We start from the raw sequence: 20,402 nt of genomic DNA, 5'->3' as shown, positions 1-20,402 counted from the left end.
CCCCGCTTTCCCCATCTGTGTAGTGGTGGGGACACGGGGTCGCTGAGGCCAGGCGTGGGGCACTCAGGGCCCAGGGCGTCCCTGGTGGGGCTGGTGGGTCCAGCTGTGCCCCACTTCCCGGCAGGGCTCTCCCTGCAGGGTCGAGTTTGCTGCTGACTCATGCTGGAGCCCTGTGTGTGGGTCTTGTGCCTGGGACATGGGGAGGGACGGGGGCTCTTGGCAGGTGCTGGGCAGCCCGGGGGCGTGTGGTCCGCACATGTGGCTGAAGGCAGAAGCCCACCCGCCGAGGCGGGGTCTGTCCCACGTGTGCGGGCCCTGTGCTGGGTGCAAGGGGCACAAGGAGGGGAGCGGTGACTGAGGCCCTCAGCCTGGACCCTGGCCTCACTGACAGCCGCCTCCTTCCCTCTCGGAGACCAGGACTTGGTCTCGACTTCCCTGCTGGTCACTCTGCAACCTTGCAGAGTCAAGCGGTGCCTCTGGGCCGTGGGTTCCTCATGCACAAAGTGGGACCCAACTCAGCACCCTGATAACAGGAGCCCATGGGCAGAGCCCCGTGGCTGGCTCCCCGACGCAGCCCCTCTACCTGGCGGGCCCTCCCAGCAGCTCCTGAATGAGATGAGGGGAGGCGGCCCTGCAGGGTCCCAGGCGTAGGCAGACAGGCAGGCGTCTTGAGGCCGAGCCGCACCCTCTGGCCAGGCCCCCCCGTCTGACCCGCGCCTTTGCCAAGGGTCACTGGATGGAGCCAGCGGCCCTGCCGAGTCTGCTGCTCCCTCTTGGCCATGCCAGGGGCTGGCCCAGTTGTTTGGTGAGCCCGGCGCTCAGTCCTTGGCAGTGTCCAGTGTGCGCTGGGCCAGTTGGTCGCCCTGAGGGACGTCCGTCATGTCCGGTCTGTTCATGGATGGGCAAGGCCACTGTACACGTGTGACCACGTTCTCGGGGCACTGGGATTTCCATGTCTCTCCGGGTTACAGGGGAGGCATGGGTGACTTGATAAGGAACTGCTGACCGTGCTCCACCGGCTGCCCCATCCTGCAGCCCCTGCCCCGTGGAAGGTCCCCACTGCTTCACTGCTTGCCCACGTTGGGGGTCAGTCTTCGGGGTTTGCTCGGCTCTCGCCGTGCCAATGGGCGTGCAGCGCGTCTGGTCGCCAGCACCGGGGAAAGGCTTCGGCTCTTCTTAAAGGCGGTCCCACGGAGGGGTTTCTGAGAAGAGGCAGCTGGGCGGGGGCCTGGGGCGTAGGCACACAGCAGTCGCTCAGTAAATGCAGAGTGAACCATCTGGCCCCTGCCCCAGGACCGGCCCGGCTCCGCTGTGTGCAGCCTGAGAGGCCCGTCCCATGGGGCGCGGTCGGCAGGGGCTGTGTGTGGGGGGAGGTGGGGGCAGAGCAGCTGATACCTCGGCCTGGAGTCTTCAGGGCTCTGGGAATGCCACACGCTTGGGCCTGCCCGAGGATGGCCGAGGGGCCCGCGGCTTGGAGAGCCCGGTGCCTGGTGGGCAGGGTCCCCTGGCAGAGCCTGGGCTGGCACGTCCCAGGTCACAGGGCAGGGATGGAGGGGTGAGATGCCAGGCAGAGAGGATGACTTGGCTGAGCTTGAACGCGGGTGGGCGGGGGCCACTGACTTCAGGCCGAGAGCCAAACAGCCGCCCATCTGCCGGGCAGTCAGGGACCCTGGCCAGTGCCTGTCCGAAAATACTGCTGCTGTCACAGCTCCTGAAATTAGGCGCCTTGGGGGCTGGCCGTCCGGGAGGCGCCCGGGCCTGGGAGCCCGACAGACTCAGGGCCGCGTTTCCGTCTGTCCTGCTGGTCTGGACTGGTATGTATGACAGAGCCGGGTCAGTGAGGGTGCAGGGTGGCCGGCGGGAGCTCTGTCCATCCTGGCTGGGCTGTGGCAGAGCTGGTCCCCCACGCCAGGCCTCCCTCATCCTGAGGCACTGCTGCCCCCTACTGGGCCCCGTGGGCAGGGCGGGTGGGGGCTCCGGGCTCCAGCAGGCCCAGTGCCCAGGGCGCCTGCTGGCTGGAGGCCGTGGACAGGACTTCCCATCTCAGCCTCAGTTTCCTCTCCAGTGCGGTGGGTATGACTGCGGGCTGGGCCTTAGGGGCCCCTGGGTGAGATGAGCCAGCACATGCAAGCGCTCAGCCGGGCACCCTCGGGGGTTGGGGTCCTGGCGGGGAGCGGCCTTGCGGAGGCTGTCGCTCCAGCCTCCTGCAGGAAAGCTGCACGTTGGGTGGGGTCCAGAGAGGCCGGCCTGACCCAGAGGCAGGCGGACGTCCAGCTTTGCCCTGGGCCAGTGCCCATTTAGTCAGTCAACAACCATTGCAGGTAGGGGCCTCCCTGAGCCTGGGGACATGGTGGGAGCCCGTTCCCTGGTGCACAGGAGGCGCTGTGCCTGCTGGTGCTGTGCGCAGGGGCCCGGGGCATGTCCCTCCACAGGCTCAGGATGCAGGGAACCTCTGAGATGTGGGGGAGGGAAGGGAGAGGCCCATCTGCCACCATCCCCTAAGGATCCAGAGGCGCCAGCTGCCCCCTCCTCGACACCAGGACGCTGCCTTTTTATGGCCATGTGTCTCGAGAGCAGAGAAACAGCCCCTTGTCTCCATGGTGTTGGGCCGGGGCTGCCAGGGCAGCAGAGGGCTGGGCAGGGGTAGCTGCAGGCTTGAGGGTCAGGGCCTAGCAGGGTCGACCGAAGTACCCCAGCCACAGCCCTCAGGGGCTGGGCACAGGCTGCAGAACTGGCGCAGTGCAGGGCACCCCCCGCCGCAGGGACCAGCCCCAGTGGCACCCGCAGGGCTGTTAGCTGCACGAGCAGTGGGCACCGTCCCCAAGGAGAGCGCTGGGCGGTCTCCACGGAGCCCCGGGCCCTGCCCCTGTGGCCCCCAGAACATGCCCAAGGGAGGTGGGGCACCTGGGGGGCACAGCCCAGAGCATGGGGACAGCCCGGCAACGTGGTGTTGAGGGAGCTGGGCCCCAGAGCACATGCGGGGGGCCCTCTGGGTGAGAGGGGCACCGGGCTGGACGCGTCCACTGCCCTCCTTCCTCCTGCCGCAGGGACGGCCGCCCACGGCTCCAGGCACAGGAGACTGGGCTGTCGCGGTCTGGAGGACCGCGCTCCAGAGGTCAGGGTGCAGCCGGGCTGGCTCCTCAGAGGCTCCGAGGGTCTCCCGGCCGCATCGCCCAGCCCCTGGGGCCCTCTCCACGTTCCCCAGCCCTGGGGGCTCCACAGTGTTTCTGTCGTCCCTTCTCCCTCTGCCCCCTCGTGAGGACCCTTGTGGTGACCTTGGGCCCCTGGACAGTCCACGGTGATCGTCCACCCCCACCCCTGCAAAGCCCTGGCACCACCGAAGGTTCTGTGGGCTCGGCGTTGGACACTGGTGGTCATGCAGGTGGTCACAGGGGTGTGTGCTGCCAGGGGCCTGGGGGCCTACACACTGAGAGCCACACTCACGTCCCTGTGTGGGGGCCACACCTGGGAGAGAAGAAAAGAGGGCTTGGGCGCCGCGCGGGGGCGTGGGCAGCAGCGGGTGGCCCAGTGCGGGGGCAGCCCAGGGTCCCCGGCCTCGGCTCAGACTCCCGCTCACATCGCCGGCCTCCTGCAACCTACGGGTCAGCAGTTCCCTGGGGACAGGAGCACCTGCCACACCTTCCATCTGACCATCTCTCCCCACAGGGTACCGAGAAGGCTTCCTCTGGAAGCGCGGCCGGGACAACGGGCAGTTTTTAAGCCGGAAGTTCGTGCTGACGGAACGAGAAGGAGCCCTGAAGTATTTCAACAGGAGTGACGTGAGCTGGGCTCAGGGCAAGGGTGGGTGCCCGTCCTAGGCTGGTGTTCAGGCCTCCCACCCAGGGAGACATCGTCCCCAGACAGCGGCACCACGTGCTCCACAGCCCCCGTGCCGTCTCCAGAGCCACGCCCCCGCCCAGAACAGCCCACCCACCCCTTGGACACAGTCGCTCCCTGTGACGGTGGGAGATGCTGGGGGAGCAGGTGTGGCGAGCCCTTCCCTAGTGGTCACTCCAGGCCTGAGAGGGACGGAGGGGACTGGCTGAGGTTGGTGGTCACCCCACCCAGCAAGCACATGTCTGGGAGACCCTGGGCTCCCAGGCAGCGTGTGGGGGCCAGCAGGAGGGTCCCAGAGGCCCTGCAGCTGGCCGAGCCCCACTCCTACCCAGACCAGCCCAGGTCAGAAGGTGGCCTGTGACGCAGTAACCATGGCAGCTCCTGGCCCACAGGCTGGCTGCCCGGGCAGAGGCCCCTGCACGGTGGCCTCCCAGCCCCCAGCACAGGGACGCACAGAGGTGGGGCTGGCAGCGCGGGGGAGCAGGAAGAGGGAGGGCCGGCACTGGGGGCAGACCAGACAGAGGGCAGAGGAGGGGTCTGCCCGCCCTCATGGTCCCCTGGGAGGGGATGCCGTCACCTTAGACTTACCGACCAGAGAGCCCAGGCCCAGAGCAGGTAGGTAACTTGCCCAGAGCCGCACAGGACCGCAGGTCTGCGGCCAGCATCCAGAGCCCACCCTGCCCTCTCCCTGCCTGCCCAGCTCCAAGGCCTGGCCTTGCTTCCCAGGCCAAGGAGCCCAAGGCCATCATGAAGATAGAGCATCTGAACGCCACCTTCCAGCCGGCCAAGATCGGCCACCCGCACGGCCTGCAGGTCACCTACCTGAAGGACAACAGTACCCGCAACATCTTCGTCTACCACGAGGACGGGAAGGTGGGTGTGCGGGCGGTGGGCGGGGCGGGGGCACGGGGCCACTGACACCCCTCCATGGCTGGAGGGGGGCCTCACGGAGAGCAGCGGGCGCAGCGTCCCCCGGCCGGCCTCTCTTCCAGGAGGAGCCCAGGCAGAGCCCCTCAGCCTGTCCTGAGGGCCCTCTGGAGACTCGGGTGTCGGTCCCTCCTCAGGTGCACGATTTGCAAACATCTTCCCCCAGTCTGCAGGTTGCCTTTTCAGTGAATAGTGCCTTTTGACGCATGAAATTTAAAAACGTTCGCGAAGTCCAATCTGTTTCTTTTTCTTCTGTGTGTGCGCCGCTGGTGTTGCACCAAAGAGCTCACGATCAGGTCCAACGCCGTGAGGCGCCTGCCCTGCTTCCGCACGAGAGCTCTGCTACTTCAGGACTCACGTTCAGGTCCCTGATCCTTCCCGAGCTGATTTTCACGTGTGCTGTGGGGGGGGGGGGGCGTGCACTCTTCTGCACGTGGCCTTCCAGTCTTCCCAGCACCGTCTGTGCAAAAGACTGTCCTTTTCCATCAGTGATCTTGGCGCCCTCGTCAAAGGCCATCTGACTGAACACGAAGTTTACTTCCGGGCTCCCTGCTCTGTGCCACTGGCATGTACGTGCGTCTGTCTTTAGGCTGGGACCACGCTGCTTAGGCTCCTGGGGTTTGCGGTCAGAAGTGAATCCCTCGAGTTTTATTCTTCCTTTTCAGGGAGGTTCTGGCTGAGGTTCCGTATGAACTTTGTCAAACGCGCTTTCCGCTTGCGCCGAAGTGCTCGTGCTGCTTCCCTCCCTCCTGCTTGCGTGGGGTGGTGCGCTGTCAGGGTCCCACGTGCCGAGCCGCCCTCGCACCCCAGGGACGCTGCCGCTCGGCCATGGCGGAGAGCCCTTGCACGTGCGGCCGCGTCCGGTTTGCTGGAACGCCGCCGAGGGCCCTGCGCCACTGTCCGTAAGGCACCTGGCCCGCGGGCGTCTTGTCTTGCACTTTGTCTGGCTCTGATATCAGGGTTACTCTGGGCTCACAAGTGAGTTAGGAAGTGTTCCCTCCTCTTCAGTTTTTGGGAACCTTTGAGGACTGGTGCTGGTTTTCCTTTAAATGTTCGGTAGAACTCACCAGTGAAGCCTGGAGGCCCAGGCTTTGCTCTGTTGACTTTGGATGACTGGCCCAGCCTCCTTACCAGCCGCAGCTCTGCTCCGGCCGTCTGTGTGCTCATGGTCTGTCCTGGGGGTCACCCGGGCTCACCGGCCGCCCAGTCGGCTGCTGCGCCGTTGCTCACAGCCTCTCTTGCGGCCGCTCTGCTTCTGCGGGGCTGGCAGCAGTGCCCTCTCCGTCCTCTTCGACTTCAGCAGCGTGAGCCTCCTTCCCTAGTCCCCGTCACTCACGGGTTGTCAGTTCTCTTCGTCTTTGGAAGAAGGAGCTTTTGGTCACCTTCACCTTCTCCCTTGGCCTTTCCTTCTGTGTTTCGTCCACCTCTGCTCAGACCTTTTCTCCCCCTTCCCTCTAGCTTTGGGTTTACTTCTTCTTTTTCTAGTTACTCGAGCTGGCGAGTCAGGGCTGGTGATCTGACAGCTTTCCTGCACCTCAGAGTCAGCGCTGCGCTTCCCCAGGTTCTGCTTTCGCTGATCCCGCAAGTTTGGCAGGTTGTGTTTCCGTTTTCATGTGTCTCTGAATATTTTCTCATTTCCTTTGTGATTTCTTCTGTTCTGTTGGCTATTTGAGCCCCACGGTTTTGTGAACTTCGCAGTTTTCCTTGGCGATGGTTTCCAGCTTCATCCCGCTGTGACCAGGGAAGACGCTTCATACGACGTCTGTCTTTTAAAACACTGAGCCCTTCCTTGTGGCCCAGCGTGTAGTCTGTGGGTGAAACGTCGCGCGCGCCCCCGGGAGGGCGCCCTGCTGTCGCTGTCGGGGGCGCGCTGCGCGTGTCGGCCAGGCCTCCTTGCCGCGCTGTGCTCGGTCCTCTGCTTCCGGGCTCGCCTTCCGTCTGGTTGTCCCGCCCGCCGCTGGGGGTGGGGCGCTGAGGTGTCCAGCTGTTGCTCTAGGACCGTCCGTTTTCTCCCAGTCAGTTCTGCCGGTTTTGCTTCATGTATTTGGACGGTCTGTCACCGGGTGTGTGAATATTCACTCATGGTTTATCTTCTTGCCGTGTTAAACCTTTATTAATACGTAACGTTCTTCCTCGTCTCCTGTAAGCCTGCTGAGCGCAAGTCTGTTCTGTCTGAAATTACTATAGCTAGTCTGCTTTTTTTTTTTTTTTTTTTTTTTTACTGTTTGCACGTCTTTTCCCATCCTTTTGCCTTCACCCTGTTTGTGCCTGTGGACCTGAGTGAGTCTCCTGCGGACAGGGTCTAGTGGAGCGAGCGCTTTTATCTGCCCTGCCCGTCTCTCTTGGTTGGAGGGTTGAGGTCACTTGCGTCTATAATAACTGCTGACGAGGAGGGCGGACTCCTGTCCTCGCGCCGTCTGCGTCCTGTCCAGCCTGTAGGACGTTAGCGCTCAGCTCCTGCGTTCCCGCCTTCTTTTCTGTGTGTTTTTTTGGTAGTGAAGTGTTTCCGTTCTTTATCTCCTTCTGTGTATGTTCTGTCACTATTGTTGTGGTTACCATGGGGGCTGCATTTAACGTATTAAGTTACAACTTCCTAAACTGAACATATGGCAGATTTTAAGTACTATTTTTTTCAATAACATACAAAATTCTACGACTTTGCAGCCCCAGCCCCACTCCTTCCGGTGGCTGATGTCACAAAATTCATCTTCGTACAACACGTGCTCCAGAACACAGACTGCTGATTACTTTAAGTGCGCTGTCTCCTAAAGTGTGTAAAAAAACAGGGTCTGGCATCCCAGCCCCAAGTGACAATGACACTTTGACGGTAACTTTTTCTTTGAAAGTGTTAGTCTGGCAAATCACGCAGGTAACAAGAAGTAGCTAGAGCCATGGTTCCGATAGCACCCGCTTTCGTCACTGCCCGTGTACCGACTGCTGCTGAGATCCCGGCTTCTCCGCGGGGCTCCGAGGCGCTGTCTAGCGTCCGTTCGTGGCGCCTGCAGGACCCCCGGGAGCACTTCCTGCAGGACAGGCCCAGGTCATGAGCTCCCTCGGCTCCTGGAAGTCGAGGCGTGTCTCCACTGCCCTCTCACTTCTGAAGCGCAGTTTGGCGTGGATGCTGGATCTTTTGTTGACAGTTTTTTCCTTTGAGCACTTTGAAAGTATTGGCCGCCTGTCTTGTGCCTCCAAGGCTGCCTATGAGAAATCTGCTCATCCCCATTTGAGGGTCCCCGTGTATGACGAATCGTTCCTCTCCCGCTGCTTCCGAGGTTCTGTATCTTTGGAGAGCTTGGTCACATGTCTCAGACCGGGCCTCCTGCTTGCTCTATCCTACCTGTGTCTTTGTATGCATGCCTGTCCCCAGATCTGGAAAGTTTTCAACCATGTTTCTTCTTCTTTTTAAACGGAGGTGCAGGGGATGAACGCAGGACCCGGTGCGCACTCGGCCCGCCCTGCCGCGGAGCTGTGCCCCCCGCTCAGCCGTACTTCTCGGAACGTTCTTGCTGCCCCTTTCCCTGCCTTCCCCACTTCCGGGGCTCCCACAGTGCACATGCTGGTCGGCTTCATGGTGTCCCACGGGCCCCTGAGGCCCTGCTCCCTTCTCTTCGGTCTTTTCTCTGTTCCTCAGCCTTGGTAATTCGCATTTTCTTACCTTCAAGTTCACTGAGTCTTCCTCCTGCTCATACCCGCCTTTGAGTCGCTGTCGTGAAGTTTTCGCTGATCATACCTCAGGTCCCAGAACTTCCCTTAGGGTTCTTTTTAGATTTTCTGTCTCTTTGCTGTTATCTCCACCTGTTCATGCCCTTTGTTGACTTCTTCCACATATACTTTTAGCTCTTCGAGCATCTTTAAGGCCGATGTTTTAAAGTCTTTATCAAGTGTATCTGCCATCACGTCTTTCCACAGGCGGATTCGGATGATTTATTTCCGGTCTTCCTGTGTGCCTTGTGATTTTTTTTTGAACACTGGACATCTGAACATGGTTACGTGGTAACTCTGGAACCAGATGTGCCCCCTCCCCCAGGGGTTGCCTTTGCTGCTGCTGTTGTTGTGTTGGCTTCCTCTTTTCTTTTTCTTTCTTCCTTCCTTTCTCCCTTTTTCTTCTTTCTTTCCCTTCATTCACTCACTCATTCACTCATTGCTGTTGACTGTGCTGAGGATCAACGTGAAATGGAAACTTACTTTCTGCTCACCTCTGTGCTGAGCCTCTCCCAGGTCGTGTGTGGTCACCTCCTAACTTCCTCTGCACATGCAGTTGTTTCTGAATGTCCTAGTCCTTAATGTCTGGCTCCCAGAGGGAAAAGCAAAAAGGAGGGAACGAGGGTGCTGGCCTCTTGAATCTCTGGGAAGCCCCTGAGCTGCAGCAATGCCCCCCACCCCGCTGAGCTGTGATCAGAGCACAGATCCCTGATGTGTGGCACACAGGGTCCTTTTGGCTCAGCCTGACTCCTGCAGAGTTTAAGTTGCTCCGGGAATGGCCGCACAGCTGCCTGTCCTGGGCGTGGGGCTGGAGGGGCTGGAGCTGCATCTGTGCTTGGAGCTGAAACTGACTGAAATAAACCACAATTTACTCTCCACATCTTCCCCTCCAAGTTGCAAGACTTCAACAGACTTCAGAATTCCAAGATGGTTACAGCTGGCAGATTCTGCCAGTGCCAGTGTTTCCCAGGCACGAGGCAGGTTCCTGGTGCTTCCTGCCCCACCACCTTCCCACAGTCCTCTTTTCAGCTTTTTTTTTTTTAGGGGGGTTACTGTTGTTTTGGGGGGATAAACAAAGTTTATTCTAGGAAGAGCAACTCACTGAGAGAAACCCATTTAAACATTTACGTATATGTCCTGTTCAGTGTTTCTAAGGAGAGTTTAGAGCTACAGCTTTTTAAACTCACACTGTTGTCAAAGGAATAAGCCAGCCACAAAATAAGAACCAGCAGAATGCGGTAACCCAGTCATAAAGGGCAGTCAGAGGTGCTCACACGTATTTAAGGACTCAGTCATCTGAGTTGTAAGTCATAAGTAGTTCATCTGTGTCCTTTTTTAAAAGATTCCGCTTATAAGTGCTGTCATATGGTGTTTGTCTTTCTCTTTCTGGCTTCACTTCACTTAGAAGGACGATCTCCAGGTCCATCCATGTTGCTGCAAATGGCATTATTTTACTCTTTTCATGGCTGAGTAGTACTCCACTGTATAAATATACCACATCTTCTCTATCCAGTCGTCTGTTGATGGATATTTGGGCTGTTTCCACGTCTTGGCTACTGTAAATAGTGCTGCTGTGAACATTGGGGTGCAGGCGTCTTTTTGAATTATTTTTTTTCTCAAGGTATATGCCCAGGAGTGGGCTTGCTGAATCATATAGTAAGGCTGCTTTTAGTTTCTTTGGGAACCTCCATACTGTCCTCACAGTGGCTGCACCAAACTGCATTCCCACCAGCAGTGCAGGAGGGCTCCCTGTTCTCCACGGCCTCCCCAGCATTTGTCATTTGTAGACTTTTGAATGCTGGCCATTCTGACTGGTGTGAGGTGGCATCTCATTGTGGCTTTGATTTGCATTTCTCTGACAATCAGTGATGTTGAGCATCTTTCCATGTGCTTGTTTGCCGTCTGTCTGCCTTCTTTGGAGAGACGTCTGTTTTGGTCTTCCGCCCATTTTTTGATTGGGTTGCTTGTTCTTTTGATATTAAGGTGTATGAGCTGTTTGTATATTTTGGAAATTAGTCCCTTGTTGGTCATGTCATTTGCAAATCTTTTCTCACATTCTGTAGGTTGTCTTTTTGTTTTGTTGATAGATCCTTAGCTGTGTGAAAGCCTCTAAGTTCAATAAGATCCCATTTGTTTACTTTTGCTTTTGTGTCCACGACTCCAGGAGCTGGTTCAAAAAATGCATTGCTGTGCTTTATGTCCAAGAGTGCGCTGCCTGTGTTTTCCTCCAGGGTTTTATACTCTCTGGTCTTAATTTAAGTCTTTAATCCATTTGGAGTTTGTATCTGCAGATGGTGTTGGAGGATGTTCTAATCTCAGTCTTCTACAGGTGGCCGTCCAGCTGTCCCCGCACCACTTCTTGAAGAGCCTGTCTTTCTCCATTGTGTGTTCCTGCCTCCTTTGTCATGGATTGCCCACAAGTGCATGGGTTTATCTCTGGACTCTATCCTGTTCCATTGATCTGTGTGTCTGTTTTTGTGCCAGTACCGTACTGTTTTGATGACTGCAGCTTTGTGGTAAAGTCTGAAGTCGGGAAGCGTGATTCCCCAGCTCCGTTCTTCGTTTCCAAGATTGTTTCGGCTGTTGGGGTCCTCCGTGCTCCCATGCGAATTCTGACACTTTTTGCGCCAGCTCTGCGAAGAACGCCGTTGGTGATTTGACTGGGAGCACGTTGAGTCTCTGCGTCGCCTTGGGCAGGGCGGCCACTTTAACAGCGCTGACTCTGCCAGTGCAGGAACACGGCATGCACGTTGCTCGCTTGTTTATGCATCTTCGGTTTCTGTCATCGAGCCTTGCGGTTTCAGAGCACAGGGCTTTTGCCGTTTCGGGTAGGTTTGCTCTCCGGTACTTTGTTCTTTTTGGCGGGATGATGAATGGTGGTGTTTCCTTAATTTCTTTTTCTTCTGTTTTGTTGTTAGTGTATAGAAATGCAGCCGGCTTCTGTATATCAATTTTGTGTCCTGCAGCTTTACCAAATTCATTGTTGAGCTCCAGTAGTTTTCTGGTCACTTCTTTAGGGTTTTCTATGCACAGTATCATGTCATCTGCAAAGAGTGACAGTTTCACTTCTTTGTTTCCCGTTTGGATTCCTTTGTTTCTGTTTCTCCTCTGACTGCTGCGGCCAGGACTTCCAGACTGTGTTGGATAGAAGTGGCAAGAGCGCCGCCCTCATCCTGCTCCTGACCTGAGCGGGAGGCCTTCAGTCTCTCCCCGCGAAGCAGGGCGTGCGCTGCGGGCCTGTCGCGTGTGGCCTTTCCTGTGTTGACGTATGTTCCCTCTGTGCCCAGTGTCTAGACAGGTTTTATCATAAATGGATGTCGAATTTTACCAAAAGCTTCTAATGCATCTGTTGAGATGATCATACGATTTTTAATCTTCAATTAATTAATGTGTGTATCACATTGATTAATTTGCGGATACTGAAAACTCCCTGCAACCCGGGAGAAACCCCACGTGATATTGGTGTGTGATCCTTGTAATGCACTGTTGGAGCCGAATTGCTAGTATTTTGTTGAGGATTTTTGCATCTATATTCGTAAGTGATATTGGCCTGTAATTTTCTTTTTTTGTGTTATCTTCGTCTCGTTTTGGTATCAGGTGATGGTGGCCTCAGAATGATTTTGGAAGTGTTCCTTCCTCTGCAGTTTTCGGAATAGTTGCAGGAGGGTAGGCGCTAACACCTCCCTGAGTGCTCGGTGGAGCGTGCCTGTGACGCCGTCGGGCCCTGGGCTTGACCGCTGGGGGCTCTAACTACTGATCCGCCCCGGTGCTGGCGGCTGGCCTGTGCACGCTGTCTGCTGCTGCTTCATGGGGCAGGCCTGGCACGTTGTACCTTTCTAAGAAACCGTCCATTCCTTCCACGTTGTCCCTTTTGTTGGCGTGCAGTTGCTCGTAGTAGCCTCTTATGACCCCTTGTATTTCTTTGGTGTCGTAACTTCTTTTCGCTTCTGGTCTTGTTAATTTGGCCTCTCCCATTTTTTCTTGATGAGTCTGACTAAAGGTCTATCAGTTTCGTTTATCTTTTCAAAGAACCAGCTTTTAGTTTCATTGATCTTTTCTATTTTTTTTAATCTCTATTTTATTTATTTCTGCTCTAATCTTTATGATTTCTCTCCCGCTACTAACTTTGAGTTTTGTTTGTTCTTTCTCCAGCTGCTTTAGGTGTAAGGTTAGGTTGTTTACCTGAGATTTTCCTTTCCTGAGGTAGGCTTGTGTCGCTGTAAACTTCCCTCTGAGAACGGCTTCTGCTGTGTCCCAGAGGTCTGGGATCACTGTGCTTGCGTTTTCATTTGTCTCAAAGTACTTTCTGATTTCCTCAGTGATCCACTGGTTGCTTAGTCTCCACGTGTTTGCAGTTTTTGCAGTTTTTCTAGTAGTTGATTTCTGACCTTATAGTACTGTGGTCTGAAAAGATGCTCAGAACAATTTCAATTTTCTTAAATTTACCGAGGCTTGCTTTGTGGGCCAGCATGTGGTCTATTCCGGACAATGCTCTGTGCACACTTGAGAAGAAGGTGTGTTCTGTTGCTTCCGGACAGGATGCTCTACAGACATCATCAGTCAAGTCCGTCTGCTCTAGTGTTTCCTTACTGGCTTTCTGTCCGGGTGACCTGTCCATTGACGGAAGTGGGGTGCTAGGGTCCCCACTATTTTTGTTATTGTCAATTTCCCCTTTTATGTCTGTTAACAGTCGCCTTATGTATTGAGGTGCTCCTAGGTTGGGTGCATATTTATTTACACTTGTTACGCCTTCTTCTTGGATTGGCCCCTTGAGCATTATGTAGTGTCCTTCTTTGTCTCTTGTAACAGGCTTTATTTTAAAATCTACTTTGTCTGATGTAAGTATTGCTACTCCAGCTTTCTTCTCGTTTCTGTGTGCATGGAATATCATTTTCCATACCCTTATTTTCAGCCTGCAGGTGTCTCTAGCTGTGAGGTGGGTCTCGTAGACAGTGCATATATGGGTCTTGTTTTCATATCCATTCAGCCGGTCTGTGCCTTTTGGTTGGAGTGTTTAATCCATTTACATTTAAGGTAATTTTTGATATGTATGTTCTCATTGCCTTTTGCTAATTGTTTTGTAGTTTTTTTTTTTTTCTCTTTCTTCTTTTTGTTCTCTTTTCTTGCGGTTTGATGACTAGAGAAGGTCCTTTAACATTTGTTGTAAGGCTGGTTTGGTGGTGCTGAATTCTTTTAGCTTTTGCTTGTCTGTGAAGCTTTTGATCTCTCCGTCAGGTCTGAACGAGAGCCTTGCTGGACAGAGTGTTCTTGGTTGTAAGCTTCCCCCTCTCATCACTTTAAATATTTCGTGCCCCTCCCTTGTGGCCTGCAGAGTTTCTGCTGAAAAGTCAGCCGATAACCTCAAGGGAGTTCCCTAGTATGTCATTCGTTGCTTTTCTCTTGCTAATTTCAAAATTTTCTCCTTATCTTCCATTTTTGTCAATTTGATCACTGTGTGCCTCGGTGTGTTCCTCTTTGAGTCGATCCCGATTCCGTGTGGAACTCTGCACTTCCTGGACTTGGGTGACTGTTTCCTTCCCCAAGTTGGGGAAGTTTTCAGTTACTGTCTCTTCAAAAATTTTTCTCTCTCTCTTCTCTTTCTGGGACACCTGTAATGCAAATATTAGTGTGCTTCATGTTGTCCCAGAGTTCTCTTACACTATGCTCATTTCTTTTCATTCTTCTTTATTATGTTCTGCAGTGGTGATTTCCACTAATCTGTTTTCTAGCTCACTGATCCGTTCTTCCGCCTCATTTAATCTATTCTTGTTCCTTCTAGTGTGTTGTTCATTTCAGTGATTTTATTCTTCAGCTCTGGGTATTCTTTATGTTTTCCAACTGTTTGCTAAAAACTTCGCTCTGTGCATCTATATTCCTCTTGAGTTCTCTGATCGTCATCACCATCATTACTTGAAACTCTTTCTCGGATAAATTGCCTATCTCCTAATCACTTATTTCTTCTTCTGGGATTTTGTCTTGTGCCTTGGCCTGGGAGATACTCCTCTGCTGCCTCATGTTGTCTGTCTTTCTATTTGTATCTTTAGATAGGTTAGTTAACGTTTCTCAGTCTTGGAGAGGTGGCCCTCTGGGAGACGTCCTGTGCGTCTCAGCAGTGCACTCCTCTCTTGTCACCCAAGGGTCAGGGTCCAGCCAGTCCCAGGATAGAGTGTGGCCTGTGTGTGTGGATTCTTTCCACAGGCTTTAGGATTGTTGTTCTCTTATTTCTGGCATCTGCCCCTGGTGGGTGAGACTGGACTAGAGGCTTAGGCAGGGTTCCTGGCAGGAAGAGCCAGGGTCTGCCCACTCTGTCCTGGACCTCTGGTGGATAGGACCATGTTATTCTGCTGATGGGTGGGGCTGTGTGTCCACCCTGTACGTTGTTTGGCCTGAGGGTTCCCCACAGGCTGTTGGCTTGGGCTGGGTCTTGATGCTAATGAGCCGGTCAAGATGTCAGCCTCCAGGAAAGCTCATGTAGATGAACACTCCTGGAATGTTTGCCACCAACTTTTATGTCCCCTGGGTGAGCCGCAGCCGTCCCCTACCTCCCCAGGAGACCCTCCAAAAGCAGCAGGTAGGCCCGGCTCAGGTTGCTACGGAATCACTGCCTGTGCCCTTGGACCTGGCGCACACAAGATTCTGTGTACGCTTCCCAAGAGAATGAAGTCTGTTTCCCCCAGTCCCATGGGGCTCCTGGAGCTAAGCCCCACTGGCCTACAAAACCAGATGTCCTGGGGTCTCCTCCTCCCAGTGCCGGAGCCCCGGGCTGGGGAGCCTGACATGGGGCTCAGAACTGTCACTCCTGTGGGAGGGCCTCTGCACCTTAATTATTCTTCAGCTTGTGGGTCGCCCACCTGGGGGTTATGGGACCCGGTTATATTGTGAACACGCCCCTCCTGCCGTCCTGCTGTGGGTCCCTCTTTGTTTCCAGTTGAAGACGGATCTTTGCTAAGTTTCGGTCTCTTTTCAGTGGTTGTCTGCAGTCAGCTGTGGTTCTGTTGTAGTTGCAAGGGGATGCGAGCTCGTGGTCCTACAAGGGTTGGTGTTTCAACCAATTCTCCCGCTCAGAGCCCCTCCCACTTCCAGGGGAGCGCAGACTGTGCCTCCCTAAGTCCTGGGGGTCATCAGTACACACAGCGACATCTCAGCTTCCCTCTGTGACCTCAGGCTTAGCGGCCAGGATCGCAGCTCCCAGCACTCTGACTCTCCCCGTCTTGGGGGTAGGCCTTCCTGTAGCAACCATTCCCTTATGTGGAACGAACAGGTTTGGGAGGGGACCTGGCTCAACCATGTGAGCAGGGCTGCAGTTTTACCCAGAAGCCCCTACCCTCACTTTCCCTGAGGGGAGACTGAACTCAGGTAAGGCAGAGGGCAGGAGCTGGGAGCCCAGGGGCTCTGTGCACGTGCAGCAGATGCTGTCCTAGCCCGAGTCCCCAGCGGCCCTCCATCCCCCCTGCTCCATGCCAGGCCCTGCGCTAGCCACAGCTGAGCCTGTTGGACAGGGCTGTGCCTTGGTGGGCGAGTGTGGGGTGTGGCCAGCTGTGTGGAGTGCTGGGCTATGAGAACTAGGAACATCCCAAGGGGTGGACACATTCTGGGAGAAAGGAAGGAACGTGCAAAGGCCCTGTGGTGGGAAAAAAAACAGGTCATGTCTGAGACGCTGATGAGGAGGAGGGAAGCAGAAAAGGGAAGGGTCGGGGACAGCCGGGGATGGTCCTGCTCTGACCAGAGACGGTATGTCCTTCCAGCTGTGCAGTGGGCAGTGGGCAGTGGGGGGAGGGTGCCCTGCCTAACCGGACTTCCAGAGGATCCCTCCAGCCGCCTGGTTTCAGTGATTCAAGGTAGGGCCTGAGCAGTGCTAGCAACCAGGCAGGCAGGGACCCAAGGGGCTAGGTGCATTGGGCTGAGGTTCCTGGCAGGGATCAGGGTAGAGGTCCCAGCCTGATCTATGTGGGCCGGGGATCCTGTGGGTCACAGCGGGAGGACAGAGCAGGGGCGCTGCAGCCGGGCCTGCCTTGTGGTGGGCAGAGCCGGGGTCAGAGGAGGGACCGGGATGAAGGCAGGACTGGCTGAGGGTGGTGCCCACCGAGTGGCCCTGGGGATCAGGGAGGAGCAGTCTACCCAGTGCACAGCTGACCCCATGGAGGCTCTGGCCAGGTGCTGGGAGAGGCCCCAGCTTGGAAGGGCCTGAGAGTGGAGGCACTGGGGAGCCTGTGAGGGGAGGAGAGGTGTGTAGGGGTCACTGGGATGGAGATCCCGGCAGCCAGGAGAGGTGGGAACCCTGGGTGAGGATGGGGCCTTGCCAGCGGCAGAGGGTGGGTAGTTACAGGGGCTGTGGGAGTGGGCCGACCCCAGGTCAGGCACTGGGCCAGGAGGGAAGGGTGGGGGCGGGCAGCAACACATAGGGGCCGAGGGCAGCACCTGGGGCCGCTTCTGCCTCTGGCATTCAGCCCAACCCACTCCCGTCCCGTGTCCAGCCAGGAGCCTGGGTCTGCCCTCTGCCCTCCCTTCCCTCCCTGGGGGCAGGGGAGGTGGCGGCCTGGGTGGGTTTAAAACAGGCGAGCCTCCTTCTAGGCAAGACGTCAGGTCATAAAGATAGCCGAATGGCAGAAAAGCCTGGCCAGCGCCCAAAGCAGCATCAGGGTCTGGGGGCAGCTGCACAACAGCCCAAGGCCTGCTGGCCCCTGCCTGCCCAGAGATGGCTGTCTGTGGTGTGGCCTGCTCCCTGACTGCATGGGCATCGGCCAGGCTGGGACAAGGTCCACGGCATGGTGTCTGGCCAGGCTGGTGCCCCTGCAGTGGCGCCTTCCCTGACCTTCCAGGCTGCCCTGGGGGCCCTCCCTGAGCAGGCCTGAGCCCCACCTGCCTGTTTCCACAGCAGCCCGCAGCCAGCTGGGCACATGGTGGGGACAGGCCTGAGTGGGGCCAGGGAGCTGCGGGATGGGGTGAGTCTGGAGGGGCCTGTGGCCACCGCCCACACCCAGCCTCTGCCCCCAGGAGATTGTGGACTGGTTCAACGCGCTCCGGGCCGCACGCTTCCACTACTTGCAGGTGGCCTTCCCCGGGGCCAGCGATGCGGATGTGAGTGGCTGTGCTGCCTTCAACCTCGGGTGGGGGTGCACGGCGGGTGGTGGGCTGACCAAGGGCCCACGTGGACCCCCCGGAGATCCCTGCCAGTGACTGGCCTGTGGGCCCTGGAGACCACGGTGCCCCTGCTGTGTGCCTGAGTCGGGGGTGGCCAGGGAGGGGTGGCCTGGGGGCTGAGCCAGGTTCTGCCCTAGCTGGTGCCGAAGCTCTCCAGAAACTACCTTCAGGAAGGCTACATGGAGAAGACGGGGCCCAAGGTGAGTCTGAGCTGGAGCCCTGGGTGCCGAGGCCTCCCTCCAAGATCACGTCTTGGTCACCTGGGGCCGGGATGGGGGTCAACAGTGCCAGGTGAGGCCTCAACTTGCCCCCAAAATGTCCTGTAAGCGCAGAGGCTCCCCTGACCTGGGCCACCTCCCAGCCCTGCCTCCTGCCCTCCCCGCTCACAGCTCTCTGCACCCTCGGGCCAGAGCCAGCTCAGCCCAACCCTGCCGTGGAGGGGGGGGGTGAAGGGGGACACAGGAGACTTGGATCCCAGGATGTAGGTGGCCCACAGCCTAGCCCAGACTCCGTAGGCACGTGGACAGGGCCCACGGGAGGAGCTGGTGGGGGGGGGGGCTGGGGGGGGGCAAGAGCATTGAGGCAGGAGGAGCAGTAGGTGCGAGGACCTTGTGTACAGCCGGCCCCCAGCAGGTATCAGCCAGTGAGGATGGGTGGGTGGACGAACTGGCGGCCTCGCCCTCCTGGTGGTGACCGCCCGGCACCCTCGCCCCACAGCAGACAGAAGGCTTCCGGAAGCGCTGGTTCACCATGGATGACCGGAGGCTCATGTACTTCAAAGACCCCCTGGTAAGGACGGCAGTGGTCTCAAATCTGCTGGGGCTGCGCGGGCTGTCTGGCAGGGCCCCCCACAGGGTGGCTGTGCCCCCCCCCCCCGGGTTACCCACAGAACCGAGAAGAGCTGACTGGCCGACGTTTGCTGGACACACGCCGCGGGTGGCTGGCCACGCTGCTGAGGGAGGGGGCTGGTGCCCCCCACTCAGCCTGGTGCCCGCTGCAGGACGCCTTCGCCCGTGGGGAGGTCTTCATCGGCAGCAGGGAGAGTGGCTACACGGTGCTCGATGGGCTCCCGCCATCCACCCAGGGCCACCACTGGCCACACGGCATCACCATCGTCACGCCCGAGCGCAGGTTCCTGCTGGCCTGCGAGACGGAGTCAGAGCAGCGTGCGTGGATGGAGGCACTCCGGACGGTGGTGGACCGGCCCATGCTGCCCCAGGAGTACGCAGGTGAGGTGCGGGGCGGCCTGGGGCCTGAGCCTGACGACCTGCAGGGCCGGGCCCAGGCTGGACACCTGTCCCTTTTCCAGTGGAAGCCCACTTCAAACATAAACCCTAGCGAGAGATGGCCGAGGGAGCCCGAGGATGCGGACTCACTGGATGTGGCTGGTGAGGAGGCAGCAGCCGGTGAAGGAGCGAGCCCCTGGCGCGGCCAGGTGGGGCCTGAGCTTTCGCCACTAGGACCTGTTTCCCTGGAACCCCACTGCGGGCCGGCCCGGACTGACCTCTGACCCCATTCTGCTGCTGCCCCCCGATGTGACGCCCACTCCCTCCCTGCCCGCTGGCTCACTGTTCCTGAGGCCCCAGCCTGGCCCCCAGAGGCCCCAGCCCGCCTGAGCACCAGGAAGCCGGGCTGTGGGGACAGCGGGCCGGCCCGCATGCCCCCCATCCTGCCCCGTGTCCCCGCCTCCCCCCCAACAAGTATTTATTGAGCACTTGCTGTGTCAGTCGTGGGGTCCTGGGGGCTAGAGTGGAGGACATGGGCCTCGTCCTCAAGAAGCCAACCAGCGTGTGCGTGTGGGTCCTGGCGCTGACTGCTGGCCTGCCCTCAGTCCCGGAACCCTGGGGGGATGGAGGCCCTGTGTGCTGCTGGCTAGTGCTCACTGCCACCGAGCCTCTCCCGGGTGCCGTCCCTGAGAACATACTTACGGGAGAAGTGGAGGACGTGCACAGGGTCCCATCACCCCAGGAAGCCAGAGGAGTTGGGGGAAACGGGATCACCTGCTGGGTTATCTGGGTGGTGTCCTGCCTGGCCAAGACAGCCCTCCAGGGGAGCCCTGGACCAGCTGTTGGACCAGGAGAGGGTCCCTGAGGCAGGACATCCCCCCTCCATGTCACATCCAGGAATAAAGTTGGGGCTCTGGGCCCACGGCCTCTGAGATGTGCTAGGAAAGGGCCTCCCCCCAACCCCGGAGTGGGGCACCTGAGGGCCTTGGGGAGGTGCCCTTCCTCCAAGCCCTCGTCTCCCTCCACATCCGAGCAGCACCCACAGCTCAGACCCATCACAAACCTGGAATCTGGGCAGGGGGTGGCGGGGCGCACAAGGTGCCTCTCCTTGCAGGGGCACCCCAGCCCACCCATCTCAGCCCTGCCCCTGCTAAGGCTGCCAGGGCAGGGGCCCCAAAATGGTTGGGCTGTGAGTGAGGACAGCCACAGGGTGCCCTGCACAGCCGTGGGGTCACCCAGGGCCCTGGTCCACCCCCTCAAAGACCCTGCCTGCCCCGGCAAGTGCATCCCCCCTGGGAGAGCCTTTCCTGCAGAACCCAGGTCCCCCATCCGCCCTCACTGACCCATCTTCCAGATGCGGCAACTAGAGCCTCAGAGACAGGGATCATCCTGGGACACGAGAGAAAACCGCAGGCCCCTAGCCTACCCGCTTGGGTGGGGCTGGGCGTCTGTGTGCGAACTTGAGGGGGTGTGTGTGCGTGTGTGTGTGTGTGCACACCCACGCGCTGTACCCAGAAAACCAACACCTTAACATTCCGGAAGGAAACAGAACAACGTGCACCGCCATCC

At 57.8% G+C, this 20,402-nt stretch overlaps 1 protein-coding gene across 2 annotated transcripts in view; it reads left to right on the top strand.

The window, feature by feature from the left end:
- ADAP1 (ArfGAP with dual PH domains 1) overlaps positions 1–19,321 on the top strand; it is a 58,579-nt gene extending 39,258 nt beyond the window's left edge. For both annotated transcript variants that reach the window (XM_074345479.1, XM_074345480.1), the window contains 7 exons: positions 3,667–3,779; positions 4,564–4,710; positions 17,461–17,544; positions 17,745–17,807; positions 18,325–18,396; positions 18,608–18,836; positions 18,917–19,321. In XM_074345479.1, the coding sequence (XP_074201580.1) occupies positions 3,667–3,779; positions 4,564–4,710; positions 17,461–17,544; positions 17,745–17,807; positions 18,325–18,396; positions 18,608–18,836; positions 18,917–18,945 (737 nt within the window). In that variant the 3' untranslated portion in view covers positions 18,946–19,321. The remainder of the gene's footprint in view (positions 1–3,666; positions 3,780–4,563; positions 4,711–17,460; positions 17,545–17,744; positions 17,808–18,324; positions 18,397–18,607; positions 18,837–18,916) is intronic.
- Positions 19,322–20,402: the final 1,081 nt, after the last annotated feature.

Source organism: Camelus bactrianus, chromosome 18 (genome assembly GCF_048773025.1).
Source record: "Camelus bactrianus isolate YW-2024 breed Bactrian camel chromosome 18, ASM4877302v1, whole genome shotgun sequence".
NCBI lineage: Eukaryota > Metazoa > Chordata > Mammalia > Artiodactyla > Camelidae > Camelus > Camelus bactrianus.
This window is presented reverse-complemented; position numbering and strand designations above follow the sequence as displayed.